At 34.8% G+C, this 15,097-nt stretch overlaps 1 protein-coding gene across 5 annotated transcripts in view; it reads left to right on the top strand.

The window, feature by feature from the left end:
- The window catches only part of LOC148309816 (sphingomyelin phosphodiesterase), a 66,402-nt gene extending 51,585 nt beyond the window's left edge, over positions 1-14,817 (top strand). For 3 of the 5 annotated variants that reach the window (XM_088259482.1, XM_088259483.1, XM_088259484.1), the window contains exons 4-13: positions 596-875; positions 1,653-1,884; positions 3,886-4,046; positions 4,710-4,882; positions 5,471-5,665; positions 6,685-6,938; positions 7,540-7,649; positions 8,085-8,269; positions 9,072-9,257; positions 14,679-14,817. In XM_088259482.1, coding sequence (XP_088115608.1) covers positions 596-875; positions 1,653-1,884; positions 3,886-4,046; positions 4,710-4,882; positions 5,471-5,665; positions 6,685-6,938; positions 7,540-7,649; positions 8,085-8,269; positions 9,072-9,257; positions 14,679-14,748 — 1,846 coding nt within the window. In that variant the 3' untranslated portion in view covers positions 14,749-14,817. Of the gene's footprint in view, positions 1-595; positions 876-1,652; positions 1,885-3,885; positions 4,047-4,709; positions 4,883-5,470; positions 5,666-6,684; positions 6,939-7,539; positions 7,650-8,084; positions 8,270-9,071; positions 9,258-11,241; positions 13,700-14,678 lie in introns of all 5 variants that reach the window. The other 2 variants (XR_015837483.1, XR_015837484.1) reach the window with 1 other exon arrangement.
- Positions 14,818-15,097: the final 280 nt, after the last annotated feature.

Raw genomic sequence — 15,097 nt, 5'->3', positions numbered from 1 at the left:
ATCGACATATCCCTGGCAGTAATATATGTATCTTGAGATATTGTCACTGTGTCAACTCACTTTTGTGTCAACCCGCCTAGGTTATCCCTACCCATGGTTATTGCAGAATAAGACATATCCCTAGCAGTTATAATATATCTTGTCATATTTATTTATTTATTTATTGAACGGCTATTATATTTATTTATTTATTTATTTATTGAATGCCTTTAACATGATACATATGTACAGTATCCAATATAAAAATACCCTAATGAATACACTATTAGAGAAACAAAAAGTCTTAAACATAAAATAATAACAAAATAACAAATAGTAAGCACTGGTAAATACACGTCTCCTTCACACACTATCAGCGAGCAGCGAGAAAGGGTGAAACACAACATTTAAATTTACCCATTATAACATGGAGAAGAAATGCTGAGAAAGTACAGACTTCAAGGTCATTTTTATTGTTATTATGTCAACTCACCTTGTGTGCCTTGCATAATTTGATGCAAATAAATGATTTGATATGAAGATCGTTATGTTCCTTATGTTTTAAATATATAATATATTGATTTCAATTGTTTTTATTTGATAATTTTCATTTTAGAATGCTTTGGGGATATGATGGTGAGCACGGCTCCAACTTCCCCCTGTTTGTGGAGAAAGCCCTGAAGCTCTTCAACCTGAAGCAAGTGGCCTACGAGGTGGAGACCTCCGTGATGTCCAAGGTGTCGTGCACCGCCTGCAAGGCCGGGGCCGGCCTGCTGCAGCACTACATCCGCACCGGCAAGAGCAAGGAGGAGATCAAGAAGACCATCTTCCAGTTCTGCGTCTCCCTCAAGATACAGTCGGTCAGGGTTTGCGAGGGTATCACCAGGCTCTTTGGAGTAAGTAGATGAAAATCATAAATATTTTTTTACATACAGATTAAAACCCTTTGCCTGATTTACTGTACCGCACAAAATGGACCTTTGTGGATTTGTACAAAAATGGGCCTTTGCGGATATGCGCGTACCTGGTACAGGCACCCCGGTGAAGAAATAGTTCAAACTGATTTTACCATAGCCACCTCCATTTATGAAAAGCTTTTTTAGTTTCGTTATATAATGACTTAATGGATAATGGAAGCAGATTGTATAATTTTATTATGTAATAATCAAAGTTATTTTGGCCAAAAGTGGCCATTACTATGTTTCGGATCTTGTGGTTCTGTGTACATTTCACTTTGTTAGTAATTTTATAAACAAGTATTGTAAAATATGCCCTCGGCATGGGAAAACCCAGTGAGGAAACATTTTTGTAAATTGCAAATATGCGTTATTACAATATTACATTTTTGAGTAAGTGAATGCATATTAACACATTTCGGACAGGTATTTTTTACGCCTGCGGCGGGATTTGATAGTTATGTACATATGGTTAAACTTAACAAAGAGATTGGTATATAATATTTTTATAAGAAACATTGGATAATTCCATCTTTTCTGACTTAAAAATAAGTCCGACGAAGAAGGTAATAAATACCCTTCCCGTCCTTAAGCATCAATCAACCGGACGGGTAGAAATACCTTTCCCGTCCGAAGTGTGTTAACTCTAATAATTGTTCTCTTTGGTCATTGCCTTTGCTTTGCTCTTTAGTTGTTGCATGAATGTTACGTTTGCAGGGCGAAGTGGTGTACGTTCTTAAACGCATCTCCATCGGCCCCGATGAAGTGTGCAGCTTTGTGATCGGCGACGCGTGCGGCGACGTGTACAACCCGTACCACGAGTGGGAGGTGGCCTTCCCGCCGATGCCCAAGCCGACCGTGAAGGCCGTGGAAGCCCCACAGCCGAGCGCCCCCACATTCAAAGTGCTGCACATTTCCGACACGCACTACGACCCTTACTATGCAGAAGGTGCGTATAATCATTTTCTAGAGACCTTATGTTCCCTTTTTCCTTTGCCCTCCTTATTATCATTAATTTGTAACATTTTGAGTGTGTCCAAATACTTGTTCACAAAATCTGGATTATCTCCAATTACAGGAGTTATTTTCATATTATTATTATTATTAATATTTTTTTTTTTGTAATTGGAGATAATCCAGATTTTGTGAACAAGTATTTGGACACACTCAAAATGTTGTAAATAAATTATCTGGTCAAATTATAAGCTTAATAATAAAAATGAAAATGGTATTTTCTGGCGTTTCTCATGTGTGTGATTATAATCCAGGATTCGGATCTCACATACTAATATAAGAGTTTCTGCTTAATAAAAAGCTTCTTTACATCTCACCAATAGATGTCTCTAGTGAAGTTCTAGTGATTCATGAACAAGGTTTCTAAATTGGTTCATATATATAGAACTTCCAAGAATTTGAGTAGTGTGGTTGTCAATAATGGGTAGAATTGGTGAATGTTACACGTATGTAAAGTGATCACTTAAACCAGCCTATGACGGTCGTAAGCCCCGTAAATGCCCAGACTTCCATATTCTTCTTCATCTTTGATGAGATGTCAAAAAATAATATTAATTTGTAATGTATGTTTTTTTTAATGTTCAAGTACTATCTACCCTCTGATTGCAAACAGCTTTATATGGTATCAAACCAATATCACTAGTCTGTTAATAGTTGGTTGGAAGATATTGCACAATATTGGACACGAAAAAAGAAAGAATTTTTTTGAAAATAAAAACAATTTTACAATTTTCAAAGTATTAACCCTTGATCATTTACCCATTTCTTTACTTTGCCTTTGTTCCATATCTAATTTTGACCTCTTAAAACACTGTTTTTGTATTGAAAAATAAGTTTTTCTTCAAAATAATAATACCGTTTTGAAAAGAAAAGAGTTATTGAAAGGTTAAATTAAAAAAATATTATGAAAATATTTTTTCTATATATATTTTCTAAAAAAACAAAAAAATATCCAATATGCATTCTTTAAAAAAATTAAGCATGGAAAGACTTGTTACTCTACGGCAGTCGGCCGGTGATTGAATTCTGTGTTGCGTTGTATCTCCTGAAATGATTAAATCTCATTCAAGATGTTGGTAAACAGTAATTATTTATTATTCACGTTTTCATTGTCAGTAATGAGTGATAAACTACTCAATCTAAAAAATATGTGCATGTTAGTGTTGGTATGGACATAGAATGTTGACCCTGATTTGTAATTATATTGTATGACTGGTATTATTGACACAGACCAGAGAAATAATATAGTCATATCTCATTACTCCCGCTGCGTACTTCATACAGAAGATTCCATTGTTATTTTAATTATATAGCATTATTTCATTTTTTCCTTGTTTTGTGTTTTGGTATTTGATTTTGAGGCGGTCAAAATATACATTAGTGATTTTTCACTGTCTTGTTTATTTATTTATCTGCCTCAGTAGTGTTATTACACTGACAATTGTCAGCATGCTCGGTTACCGTTCTGAAGGTCCCGGGTTCGATTCCCAGGGGGGGTTAAATAAAAAAAAAGATTTTTTTCACTCTAATATTTATTCAATATTACTCTTGAATATAGTACCTGAAACGGAGGGCTGGCTGATCACTTTTCCTTCATGTGTTAACAATCAAGATAAGACTGCGTTTATATGTTGCAGTGCTCTATGCACCATTGGGGTTCGGATAAAGGTTTGAAGAAGAATGTTTATTTTATCACCCTGGACTGGTATCTGAAGCGCAGGACTGGTCCCTTATCTTCATATTATTAACAATCAAAATACTGCTTCTGCAATACGATGCAGTGCCCTATGCACATTCGGGTGCGAATAAGGGTCAGATGAAGAAGGCTTTTTTGTTTTCAGCTATGTTAGACTTTTTCCTTTAAATAAAAAAAAGTACACTATGTTACCTTTACTGAAAAATAAATTACAATGTTAGAATGTGTATGTTTTTTTAGGATCCAATGCAGAATGTGCGGAGCCGCTGTGTTGCCGCCTCACCAACGGGCCCGCCAAGACCCCGGGTGGGGGCGCCGGGCGGTGGGGCGACTACCGCAAGTGCGACACCCCCAAGAGGACCGTTGACCACATGCTGAAGCACATCGCTGACACCCACACTGTAAGTAAATTCTCTCCAAACTTGTACAGTCAACTCCCAACATCCCGACTCCGACTATCCGAATCACCGATTATCCGAGTTGCTTTCAGAATTTCAGAAAAATAAAATTAAGACAAACGTACTGCGATTTTTTATTATGTTTTTTATTATTTTTATTAATCCTCCAATTAATTAACTAATACCTCCCGGCACTGAAAGGATTGATTGATTTATCAAGGAGGTAGTATACCTCTTAGAATTTTAATAATTTCTATAGGACATTGGTAACATAAACCAAGCTAGGACACAAAATTCCGAACCCTCTTCTAGTGCAACGGAAGGTCTGCTGTCAACAGTCCGCCTTCTCCTGAGGAGTGCAACGTGGTTTCCTCCCAGCAATGAGCAAATGCTGAGAAGTTCCTGATTGGCCCACACTAGATTATCCCTTCTGTTCCCAACACAGATTCAAATAAAATCATATTTATTTAGTGAGAAGAAACAAAAATCCACTAAATGATCTATAAACCTTGTACATAATAAGCAAGGTAAATAATAAATGCAATTCCCATCTAAAAAAAAATGTACTACAAATAATACTAGCACGACATATTGTCATTATTCTTAGTTATTATTCTAATATGTATTCTAAATAATACTAACACTAACAATTGTGTTTTTGATCAGGACATTGATTACATCCTATGGACTGGCGACCTACCGCCGCACGACGTGTGGAACCAAACCAGGGAAGAGAACCTCAAGATCTTGCAGGACACGGTGAAGCAGATGTCCGACATGTTCCCCGGAGTTCCCATCTTCCCGGCTCTTGGAAACCACGAGTCCGCTCCGGTCAACAGGTACTATTTCACCGGGACTGCGATCTCAGGTGTATATCTGTGTGGTTGAATCGCAAAATACGACGCGTTTACTTGACTTTATGATTAAGAAGGCACCTACTTATTACTCACAAAGTCAAACCACCGTATGTCTAAAATTCTTCACAGGTATCTATTTTCTGAGCTGAGTATACGGCTGCTCTGGGCTCTTGTAAAGTGCCTATCTCAGCCATATAAGAATAGCCGTACGAGAATAGGAGCGATGCAGGCATTTTATATGCTGATAAAATATGCACCTGAACTAAATCATATCTGTGCAAAGTAACTGTGTGTATTTTTTACACTTGGGGACTGCTGGCGACGGGATTTGATAATTATGTACATATACTTAAGACATTACCAAAGAGATTGGTATATAATATTATCCTAAAAGCATTGGATAATTCCTTATTTTCTGCCTTTGAAATGAGGCCAGCGCACAAGGTAAAAATACCTTTACCGTCCTTAAGCATCAATCGATTGAACGGGTAAAAATACCTTTCCCGTCCCAAGTGTGTTAGTAGTTGATTAGTGTGTTGTGCGTTGGTTACGCTTGAGTGATGTTTGCAGTTTCCCGCCTCCCTACGTGTCCTCGGAGGAGTCCAGCATCTCGTGGCTGTACGACGAGCTGGACCGCCACTGGCGACACTGGCTGCCCGCCGGGGTGTCCCACACGGTGCGAAGAGGCGCATTCTACTCCGTCCTAGTGCGTCCCGGCTTCAGACTCATCTCCCTCAACATGAACTTCTGCAATAACAAAAATTGGTGAGTCATATTATGTTCACACAACAGGCATATTTTTTTATCTGCTGTTTTTCAGTGTCCACCTTTGTAGCGTATAGTTATTAGTTTGTGACTAAATAACCATAATGTCGCTTATCTACAGGGGTAGGCAGAGAGAATAGAACACCACACCATTTGAATGTCTTTGCAAACAATCTTCACCTCTTCCACATTCGTACATCTCCTCATATATTATATTATATCACTTGATAACATTTTGAGTGTGTCCAAATATTTGTTCACAAAATCTGGATTATCTCCAGATGGTCGTCAGCCCTGTAAATGCCCAGACTTCCATATTCTTCTTCATCTTTGATGAGATGTCAAAAAATAATATCACTTGATGTTTTTTGACTTTCATGAGTCTTCACTCAATATTGTTTCGGCCCATTCACCGAACCTACAACATGCATAATGGTCATTCAGTCTATTGATAGCGAAACGGCAAAATGTTCTGACTACAAATCAACTGTCAACTGTCAAATCGACAGTCTGTAGAAACAATGTTGTCAGTTTAAAAACAAAACATATAAAAATATTAGTAAAAATGTTGTTTTATTATAAGTTACTCTTGTGGAAGAAGCCATTTGCTTCGAAACCGGTCAATGTTTAAATTAAGTTATAATAAGATGTATAGATTGATTTAAGGTGTCGAGTAGTAAGTTTTTAAAACAAAAAAATGTTTACGGCTAGTTACATATTTTACTGACCGAACAAACAGTTTGGTCAGTAAAACATGTAACTAGCCGATAAATGATCTAATTATATCGTATTATCAATAGATGGCGTTAGTAGTCTAAAACCCAACATAATCTGGAAATATTCGAGAAATAATCACCATCGTCAAACGTGGGACTACACTCTTATCTTAACTGGTATTCTATGGCCACGCTGTTGAGGCAGTATGCACAGAGAGATTAAAGTATATAGCCACAGAATGGAAAATCACAGTGCTTGAAATGTTGACGATATTGATTTTTCAAATTACCTCTCGATTTCAGGTGGCTACTACTCAACAGCACAGACCCCGGCACGGAGCTGCAGTGGCTGATTTATGAACTGCAGTCCGCAGAGTTCAACGCGGAGAAGGTGCACATCATCGGTCACATTCCGCCCGGGCACTCCGACTGCCTGAAGGTCTGGAGCAGGAATTATTACGCCATCATCAACCGATACGAAGCCACCATCACGGCGCAGTTCTTCGGACACACGCACTTTGACGAGTTTGAAGTATTCTATGATCCAAAAGATTTAGGTAAATTTAAAAACCTAGGGTTATCAACTGCGAAGACAGTTATTCAATCTTGAATACAAATTGTCAAAATAGCCGGACAGCTAATTTTATAACCTTTCACCGAGATTTTAGTCTACCGGTTTCGAGATGTACCCGTCTCTTCGTCGGGACAACCACTACACCAGCATACAAACAATAGTACACGTCACTACCATATTCACATACTTGAAATATTGATCATATGCGTTTTTAGTTGACCCGAGGATCAACGCGCACTAAGGATTGGGGAACAACATGCACTAAAGGCCGAGATCTACCATGCACTTAGGATGTTTGTCAAAATTATACAGGTTGAAAGGAGTGGGCCACCCAATCTTATTTTATTACAAGATTTTTCACCACCCACTTCTTTCAAAATAACTAACCATTAAATAAATAAATAAATGCTATAAATATTAAAAATATTAATAATAGTAATTATTTATTTTTATTGACTAACTCGAGCGGTGTTGGGAGTCTTGTCTCCACTTGACAATTTCCTGCAGCGACAAATTTCCACGGCAAATTCAACTGTTGAATGGTTGAAAAATAATTTTACTGCATTTTGTAAATAAATTTTCAGGTAGGGCGACAAGCATAGCTTACGTTGGCCCTTCTGTTACTCCGTACTATGATCTCAATCCCGGATACAGGATATACTACGTGGATGGAGATCACGACGAAACTACGAGAGTGAGTAAATCAACATCTTTTCTTCTTCTCTAGCATTCTGTTCTTCACTATATGAGAGGATATAGGCCTCTCCGATCCTTCCATTTCCTTCCGTTTGCATCCAGTTTCTACCCCCCAGAGCAGATAGCCATTATAGGTCATCATAGGTCATCGGACTATCTTTTTTTGGGGTCTTTCAACACCTCTCCAAGGTCTTTATCTCAAAATTTTTGGGGTCCATCTTGTGGGGCAATATGGGGGTCTTGCAATATGTCCTACACATTGCCGCTTGAGTCTTTCCACGCGATCCATGATATCCTCTATTTTGGTTCTATTCCTGATATCATTTCTTACTTTATCACTCAGGCTTAAACCAAGCATGGTCGCCTTTTGCATTTGAGCTTTGCAGAGCCATGGTCTCTAATGCGTGTGTACTGACTTTACAAACACTTGCAGCTTGTGGTGGACCACGAGTCGTGGATAATGAACTTGAAGGAGGCCAACCTGTACGACTACCCGATATGGTACAAGCTGTACTCCGCCAGAGCCGCCTACCAGATGCCCTCGCTGCGGCCACAGGACTGGGACCAGTTCATCACCGAGATCACCGAGAAGGAAGAGCTCTTCGACTTGTATTATAAGTATGGGAACGCACATCAAACACACATTAACCCACCGGCATACCAGCCGCCACATCTTAAACATATTAATAATATTTTACATTTGCATATCAGCCGCGGTTTAAGCCACACCTCCGTCCGTGGGTAATTCATATTACAAAGATAATTTGGTGTGATATCTACAAATCAGTAAAGAAAACTTTTGCTAATGCAGTATTTCTTATTATTTTTACGAATTTTTACTTATTATTATTATTTTTTGGCACTTGAATAAAGATGTCCCTGTAAGGAAAGAATTATCCTTTCGATTAAAATATCAACTAAAATCAGTCAAAATTCAAATCACATCCCAGGTGTTGTGTTTTTACTGAGTTATTTTTTCAAATTTTAGTGTCAATTTAACACATTTCTGATCTAGACACTCGATAAAATACGCGCATAGTTATATGTACCATATTTATTGGTAAAACAGTAACAGTAAGAATTTTATGAGACTTTTTTATAACTTGGTTGATTTAAAAAAAAACTTTGACTTTTCAAAACTATGAGTCACACATGAGCGTTATGATTTGTTGGACTGATTATATATCAGATTGGTGATATATTCACAAAAATCAATCTATACAGTGCGTGCTACCTTATTCTGCATTTAAAAATTATTTCTATGTTTGTTCTCTTTTTATTAGGTGCAAAATATTAGCGCATCATTGTTTGACAAACCGAGTCACCTCCCCTCCAGGCGGGGCAACTTTTTTACTTTTGGGGATACATTAAATTAGTATATTTATAAACGTATTGAAAAAATTGTTTGTTTGGTTTCTAGGCATTACTGGAAGAACAGCCCCGTGCGGACAGTGTGCGACGTGGACTGCCGCAAGCGCATCCTGTGCGACGCTCGCTCGGGGCGCTCCCACGACCGCAGGGCGCTGTGCGGCACGCTGGAGGCGCGCATCGAGTCCACAGAGCGCCAGTCCTGGGGCGCCTGGCTCTACAACGGCTTCACAGTCTCGTACGGAATCACTAACTTTATATCCGGGTTCTTGTGGCAGCCTTGACAACCTAACCTAACCTTAACATAACCCATTCTAACCACTTAAAATAAACACTGTGATATTCGATTATTCTAGATAACTGCACAGTAAACAAGCATGTACTCCTAAATCTAACATGGTGCACCCATTAACTTTTTAACAGAGGAGTTCACTTTTTAATTACGCAACATTAATGGGCAACTCTTTCATTTCACGCCCGGTGTACGTTATTTTATATATTTTATTTACGCTTAATATAAATGAAAAGACTATGAAATATATATTTTTTCATTTATTAATATATAAATTGCAAAGGAAAATACAAAATCGCAAACAAATAAAAAATAATTAATGTCGAAAGATGTAGGGATGACTGATTACCTTTGTTGTTAGAAAATATAGGTCCTGCCCATTCCAGGGCGCAACATATACTTACAGGACGTATTCATATGTCCTACCCGTACCCGATATTGTTTACGTTTGATGTATTAATACGTCCCGCCCGGTTAACAGGTTAAATCTGACAATAATTATTTAGTTTTAAAATAATTATTTTCAAAATGTTGACTGCCAACTATCTTGTAGATTGTTTACTTGCCCAGGTTTCCTACTACGAGTTGTCTCGTCCCTTCACTAGTTGCTATATTTGTACAACAACGAGGAAACTCAACATGGAAACATAACATGGGAAATATGAATAGATAGCCTCACGCATCATTCAGTAGTATTTAAATAAATTTTATAAAATATGCCCTCGGCACGGGGAAACTCAGTAAGGACACATTATTTTAATTTATTATTTGTAATTATATGTATATATGATAAAAATATCAAATTGGCTCTTCAGACCAGAATGGTGAAAAAATCATGTTATTTTTTGTTAACTTGTTAGAATTTTTACTATATGTATGTACTTAAGTTTGTAAATAATATGTAATTTTTTGTTTGTTCGTAAATAATCATTTCAAATGTGGAAAGTAAATACCTAAAAACATTTTTTGTATAAAGTAACTTTGAATATACAAGGGCTTATATCAAACTGTTTTTTGTTGTTGTATGAAATACAATTCACAGTAAAACTATATGTAAATGATTTTTTTATTATTTTGAATTTTATGCACGTTAATTTATTTTGCATTTTATTAAAAATGTACAGTAAACCTAATAATATTAAGATAGGTGCCGCGTTATCGGAGGAAACGTTATATGTAAAGTGTTAATTTTTAAATTGTATTTATACATTTTGATCAGCGGAAATTACTGAAATGAGTCATTTAAAATTAAAATACAATCTAAAAACATTAACCTCCTATAAAACGTAACGTTATCATTCCCTCCAATAAGGCAGTTCCTATCTAAATTATCTAGTTTACTAAATATAAGACAATACATTTTAAAAACTGGATTGCTTTTACTGATATGGCTATTACCTGAAGTGCATGACTGGTCACGTTATGTTAGTATTATATAGTTATCAATAATTTTAAAAATGCTGTGTCAGTATGATGCAGTACTCTCTGCACTATTTGGTGTGAAAAAGCATAAAAGAACAAAGGAGAATGTATGCAAACCTTATCTAACTGCTTGTAAATAAATCTTTAGATATTTGAGAAAGAAAAATGAAAAGTATAAATGTCTGAAAATTTATTAACTTTATTTAATGTTTGAATTTCTTTTAATGAATCTCTGTCCAATTTAAAATGTCTATTTAAATAATGCATGTTATGATTTTAACGAACACAATTAATTCAAATTGTTTGGTTTAAATTTGTGGACTGGTCCCTGTCAAATGTACCAATATCATAGTATTTTTTGTTGCTGGTGTAGCATACTCAATTTAACATTCCTTCTTCCCTTGACTGGTAAATTACTAATGCATGAACCCCAACTGCAATATGAGTGTTTAAAAAATAAGGTGGAGGACTATTTTAATTCATAATTCGCTAATTCTTCTGTGGACAGAATGGTGTAGGAGTGCCCGGGACACCACGAGACTACACAACTGCAATAACTGAGTGATGTACATAAAATAACAGTGACAAACTCTAGTGGGATGCAAAAATTCAGTGTACTTAGTGATAAGTTGAAAAAAATATATTAATGTTACTATAGTTTTATTACTTTATAATGGATAATCTCAGACTTATCCAGTTTTGAAGTGAAGTGGTCATGTATAAAGTCGTCCGGTAAAATTACCGGAGTTAATATATGCTTAATTAATTATTCCACTCTAATATTGATTCAATGTTACCCTGGATTAATCTGAATGCAGGACTAATTACCTTGCTTTCATGTAGTCAACAATCAAGCTAACACCACTTCGATCTGATGCAGTGCCCTATCCACCATTTTGTGCATATAAGGCTCAGAAGAAAAGGCACTGTGGCGTAGTTGGAAAGGTTTAATTGCAAAATAAATTCATGAAAGATTTATTTTCAATCGGTCTGGGTGTTTGTGATGCATTTTCACATTGACTCCCCTATCCTTACTATACTACCTGCAGACAAGCCTCTAAAAGTAGAGGCTTTGCTGGCTATTAAGAATCTCAAAAAACATTATTTTCAATCTCATATTTCGGATTATACATTTGTATATTTTTTCTGCTAACAATAATACATAAAAAAAAAAGCACTGGGAGTGCTTCATTCTTTTACACCTTATTTGTTGTACTACACTTCTTTAGTAAACATATAAGATAAAAAATCATATGTGTACTTACATTCTCTGCACATTTCACAAAAAATGCATACTTAATACATAGTCCATTACGATATAGTCCTTTTAATGATTTTTTTTATTTGTTAAAAAAAAATTACTTAATAGTTTTCTGAATGAATCTTTTTATTTGTTTAAAAAATATGTACATAATGATATACGCAAATATTTCAATTCAATAATATTTTCAAGCTTACCAAAGCGGCTTTTGTTTAAAAACAGGAATCAAATTATGGCTGAGTGGGAGTTGAACATAGAGCCCCCAACTCAAAGTCCATGGCACCACAGCCCGATTTAATTTATAAATGTGAAATACACGATAAATTTTTGAATCTGGTATTTTTATTCTCATTATACAAATAGTGCAAACTGTTAGACCATAGTTGTCCACCAACATATTGTAGAAGTTTGCGTGACTTGGAATTCCATGGTTTGATTCCCAGGGGGATTAAAATTAGTGTTACCTGTTTTTATTCCAATATTTATTTAATATCACCCGGAGTAGGGCCTGATGCGCAGGAATGAATACCTTGCCTTCATATAATCAACCTTTCTGGGAGTATGGACGTAATAGAATGTTGGTGTAAATTTTCCTCAAAGATATTAATAAACGTCAAAGTCAGTCAGTATGACATCATACGATTAAAAAAAAAAACTCACCATCTCTAGGTTTTATTTTATGACAAAATTACATACAAATATCCACAGATGTCATTGCTATACAAGTTACATAACTTGTAAAGCAATGACATCTGTGTAAATTTGTATGTAATTTTGTCATAAAATTTTTATTTTAGACCTAGAGATGGTGAGTTTAATTTTTTAATTATTTTTACATAATTTCTATCATAATATGAGTACATAGATTTTGTGATTTTTTTTTTCATGTAAAAAGAACCCACTTTCCAGAGAAAGTCGGACATCAATTATTGCACTCCCGGAAAGGTTAACAATAAAAATAACACCATTGGGTGCGGATAAGATTAGAAGAAGTATATATTTTTTTATATTTGAACTACACAAGTATTTTTTTAATGTAAATAAATATTTATACACATCATAATTTTTTATTCACACTTTAAACTGTTCCAGAATATCATAATAGACTTTGAAAAATTATGAAATAAAATTTTTAAATATCTGTTTTTGGCAAATTAAATAAATTAATAAATATTCAAAATTATAAAAGAAAGAGATTTATATATCAAAACTTTATTGTATTTTACAAATAATAGTTACATTTAATGTTATTTTGCAATATTACTTACATAATATTACCACATTGTGTATCTACATTTAAAGGTGGGGACTGACCTCCACATTTCATCGTAACGTAACATTCGCGGTGAGCGTCCGACTTCGGATGGAGCACTCGGAACGCTGTACTGACTATACGAATGCTTGCGTCGTAACGTAACACGAAATGAATCCGGTCAGTCCCTACGTTAAGGCATTCGATTTCAAAATAAATTGAATATATTTTAGTTACAAATCAATGTTATATTTAATTTTACTATTGTTAATATTTTTATATGAATTTTATTTCTTCATATTATGTATTGTAATAAAGAACGGGTATCAGAGTCTATGTTATTTTTAATTTTTATTATTTTAATTTTTCCTTTTCACAATATTGTACATACAATTTAAGACTTGGCGGCACTTTTGGTGGGAGGTTTCTTCTATCTTATCTTCTGAAATAATGGTGAGTGTTTTTTTCTCTTCTTAAATGCTTATTTTTAATATTATAATATAATTTTTTACCCATTTTTAAAAATCATTTTAAATGCTAAGTTAATTATTTTATTAAAATTAAACACTTGAATATACCACTTTATCGAGTTTTATTTTTATTTACAACCAGTTTCGAAAACGACAGATGTTTTCATCTTCTGGTACAAATTAAAACTTACAGTTTTAATGTGTACCAGAAGATGAAAATATCTGTCGTTTTTGAAACTAGTCGTAAATAAAAATAAAACTCGATAAAGTGGTATATTCAAGTGTTTAATTTTAATAAAATAATCATGTCATTCCACAAAGTTAATGCCGAATCAATAAACTAAGTTGATTAAGTATACAATAAATATTTTTAGATAATATTAAATAAACTTTGTGGATTTGTGATCCTCATTTCTAGATGTGCGATTATAAACGTTACTAAGTTTTTTGGAAATTTTCTGTAGTTCTTCGAAACCATTGTATTTGCAAGATATTTTTATGTATTATATCTCATTTCGATCCTCAAACCATTTCAAGGCCATATATTGTCTCAACAGAGACAAAGCATATTTTTATTTATATAAAGGTAATATGGAAGTCTGTGCATTTGCAGAGACTTGTCCCTGGCATTGGCTGACTTAACATATCTGTTTCGGGGTATTTTTCAGTTAAAACCACAAACTATAGCAGAGACTTTAATTATACCTGCATTAATTAATGTAATTATTAACTTGTTTGTAATAAAACAATCAGTTTTATTTTTAATACATGTTAACTTTGTTTGTTTTTTTAATCTTTAATTTTAGTGTACCGCGAATTTTTCTTATGACCAAAAGTGCTTCCTGACTTCAAAAAGGTTCAGAATCACTGAATTAAACTGATCGAAGACTACGTGGAATATTATTGAGTTAGAAAAAATTCAATTTCGGTAACAAAAAATAATATTTTATTATAATTTCCAGGATGTCCATGTTAATGTCTATACCTCATGTGGCGTACCAGATTCCCAAATTTGTGATGGGACTCGGCTGAGAGCCGAATCCGCCGAACACAAAACACCAGCTACTTCTTGTGATAAACTATTTTTTGGAACGAGACAATTGATATTTTAAGATCAATAAATTATTTATTCGATTGTGGAGTGTTTATAATATCAGGAATCTATCCGTTTGACCCCAGAACACTATCATTCATGTTATTTTGCAATCTTACAGTATCTACTCAATGAATTAGGGCCACGCAGAATTTCGCGCAATTTCTCAATTCAAACAGGAATAACTCAGAGAAAACCTTGAATAAAACAACATTGAATTTTATTTACACATGAACACTTTATTACGCTTAAATTATGCATATATTTTCATAAAAATATAGTTGGTAT

Source organism: Brachycentrus maculatus, unplaced genomic scaffold (genome assembly GCF_059751285.1).
Source record: "Brachycentrus maculatus isolate JH-2025_06_01 unplaced genomic scaffold, ASM5975128v1 h1tg000117l, whole genome shotgun sequence".
Taxonomy (NCBI): Eukaryota; Metazoa; Arthropoda; class Insecta; order Trichoptera; family Brachycentridae; genus Brachycentrus; species Brachycentrus maculatus.
This window is presented reverse-complemented; position numbering and strand designations above follow the sequence as displayed.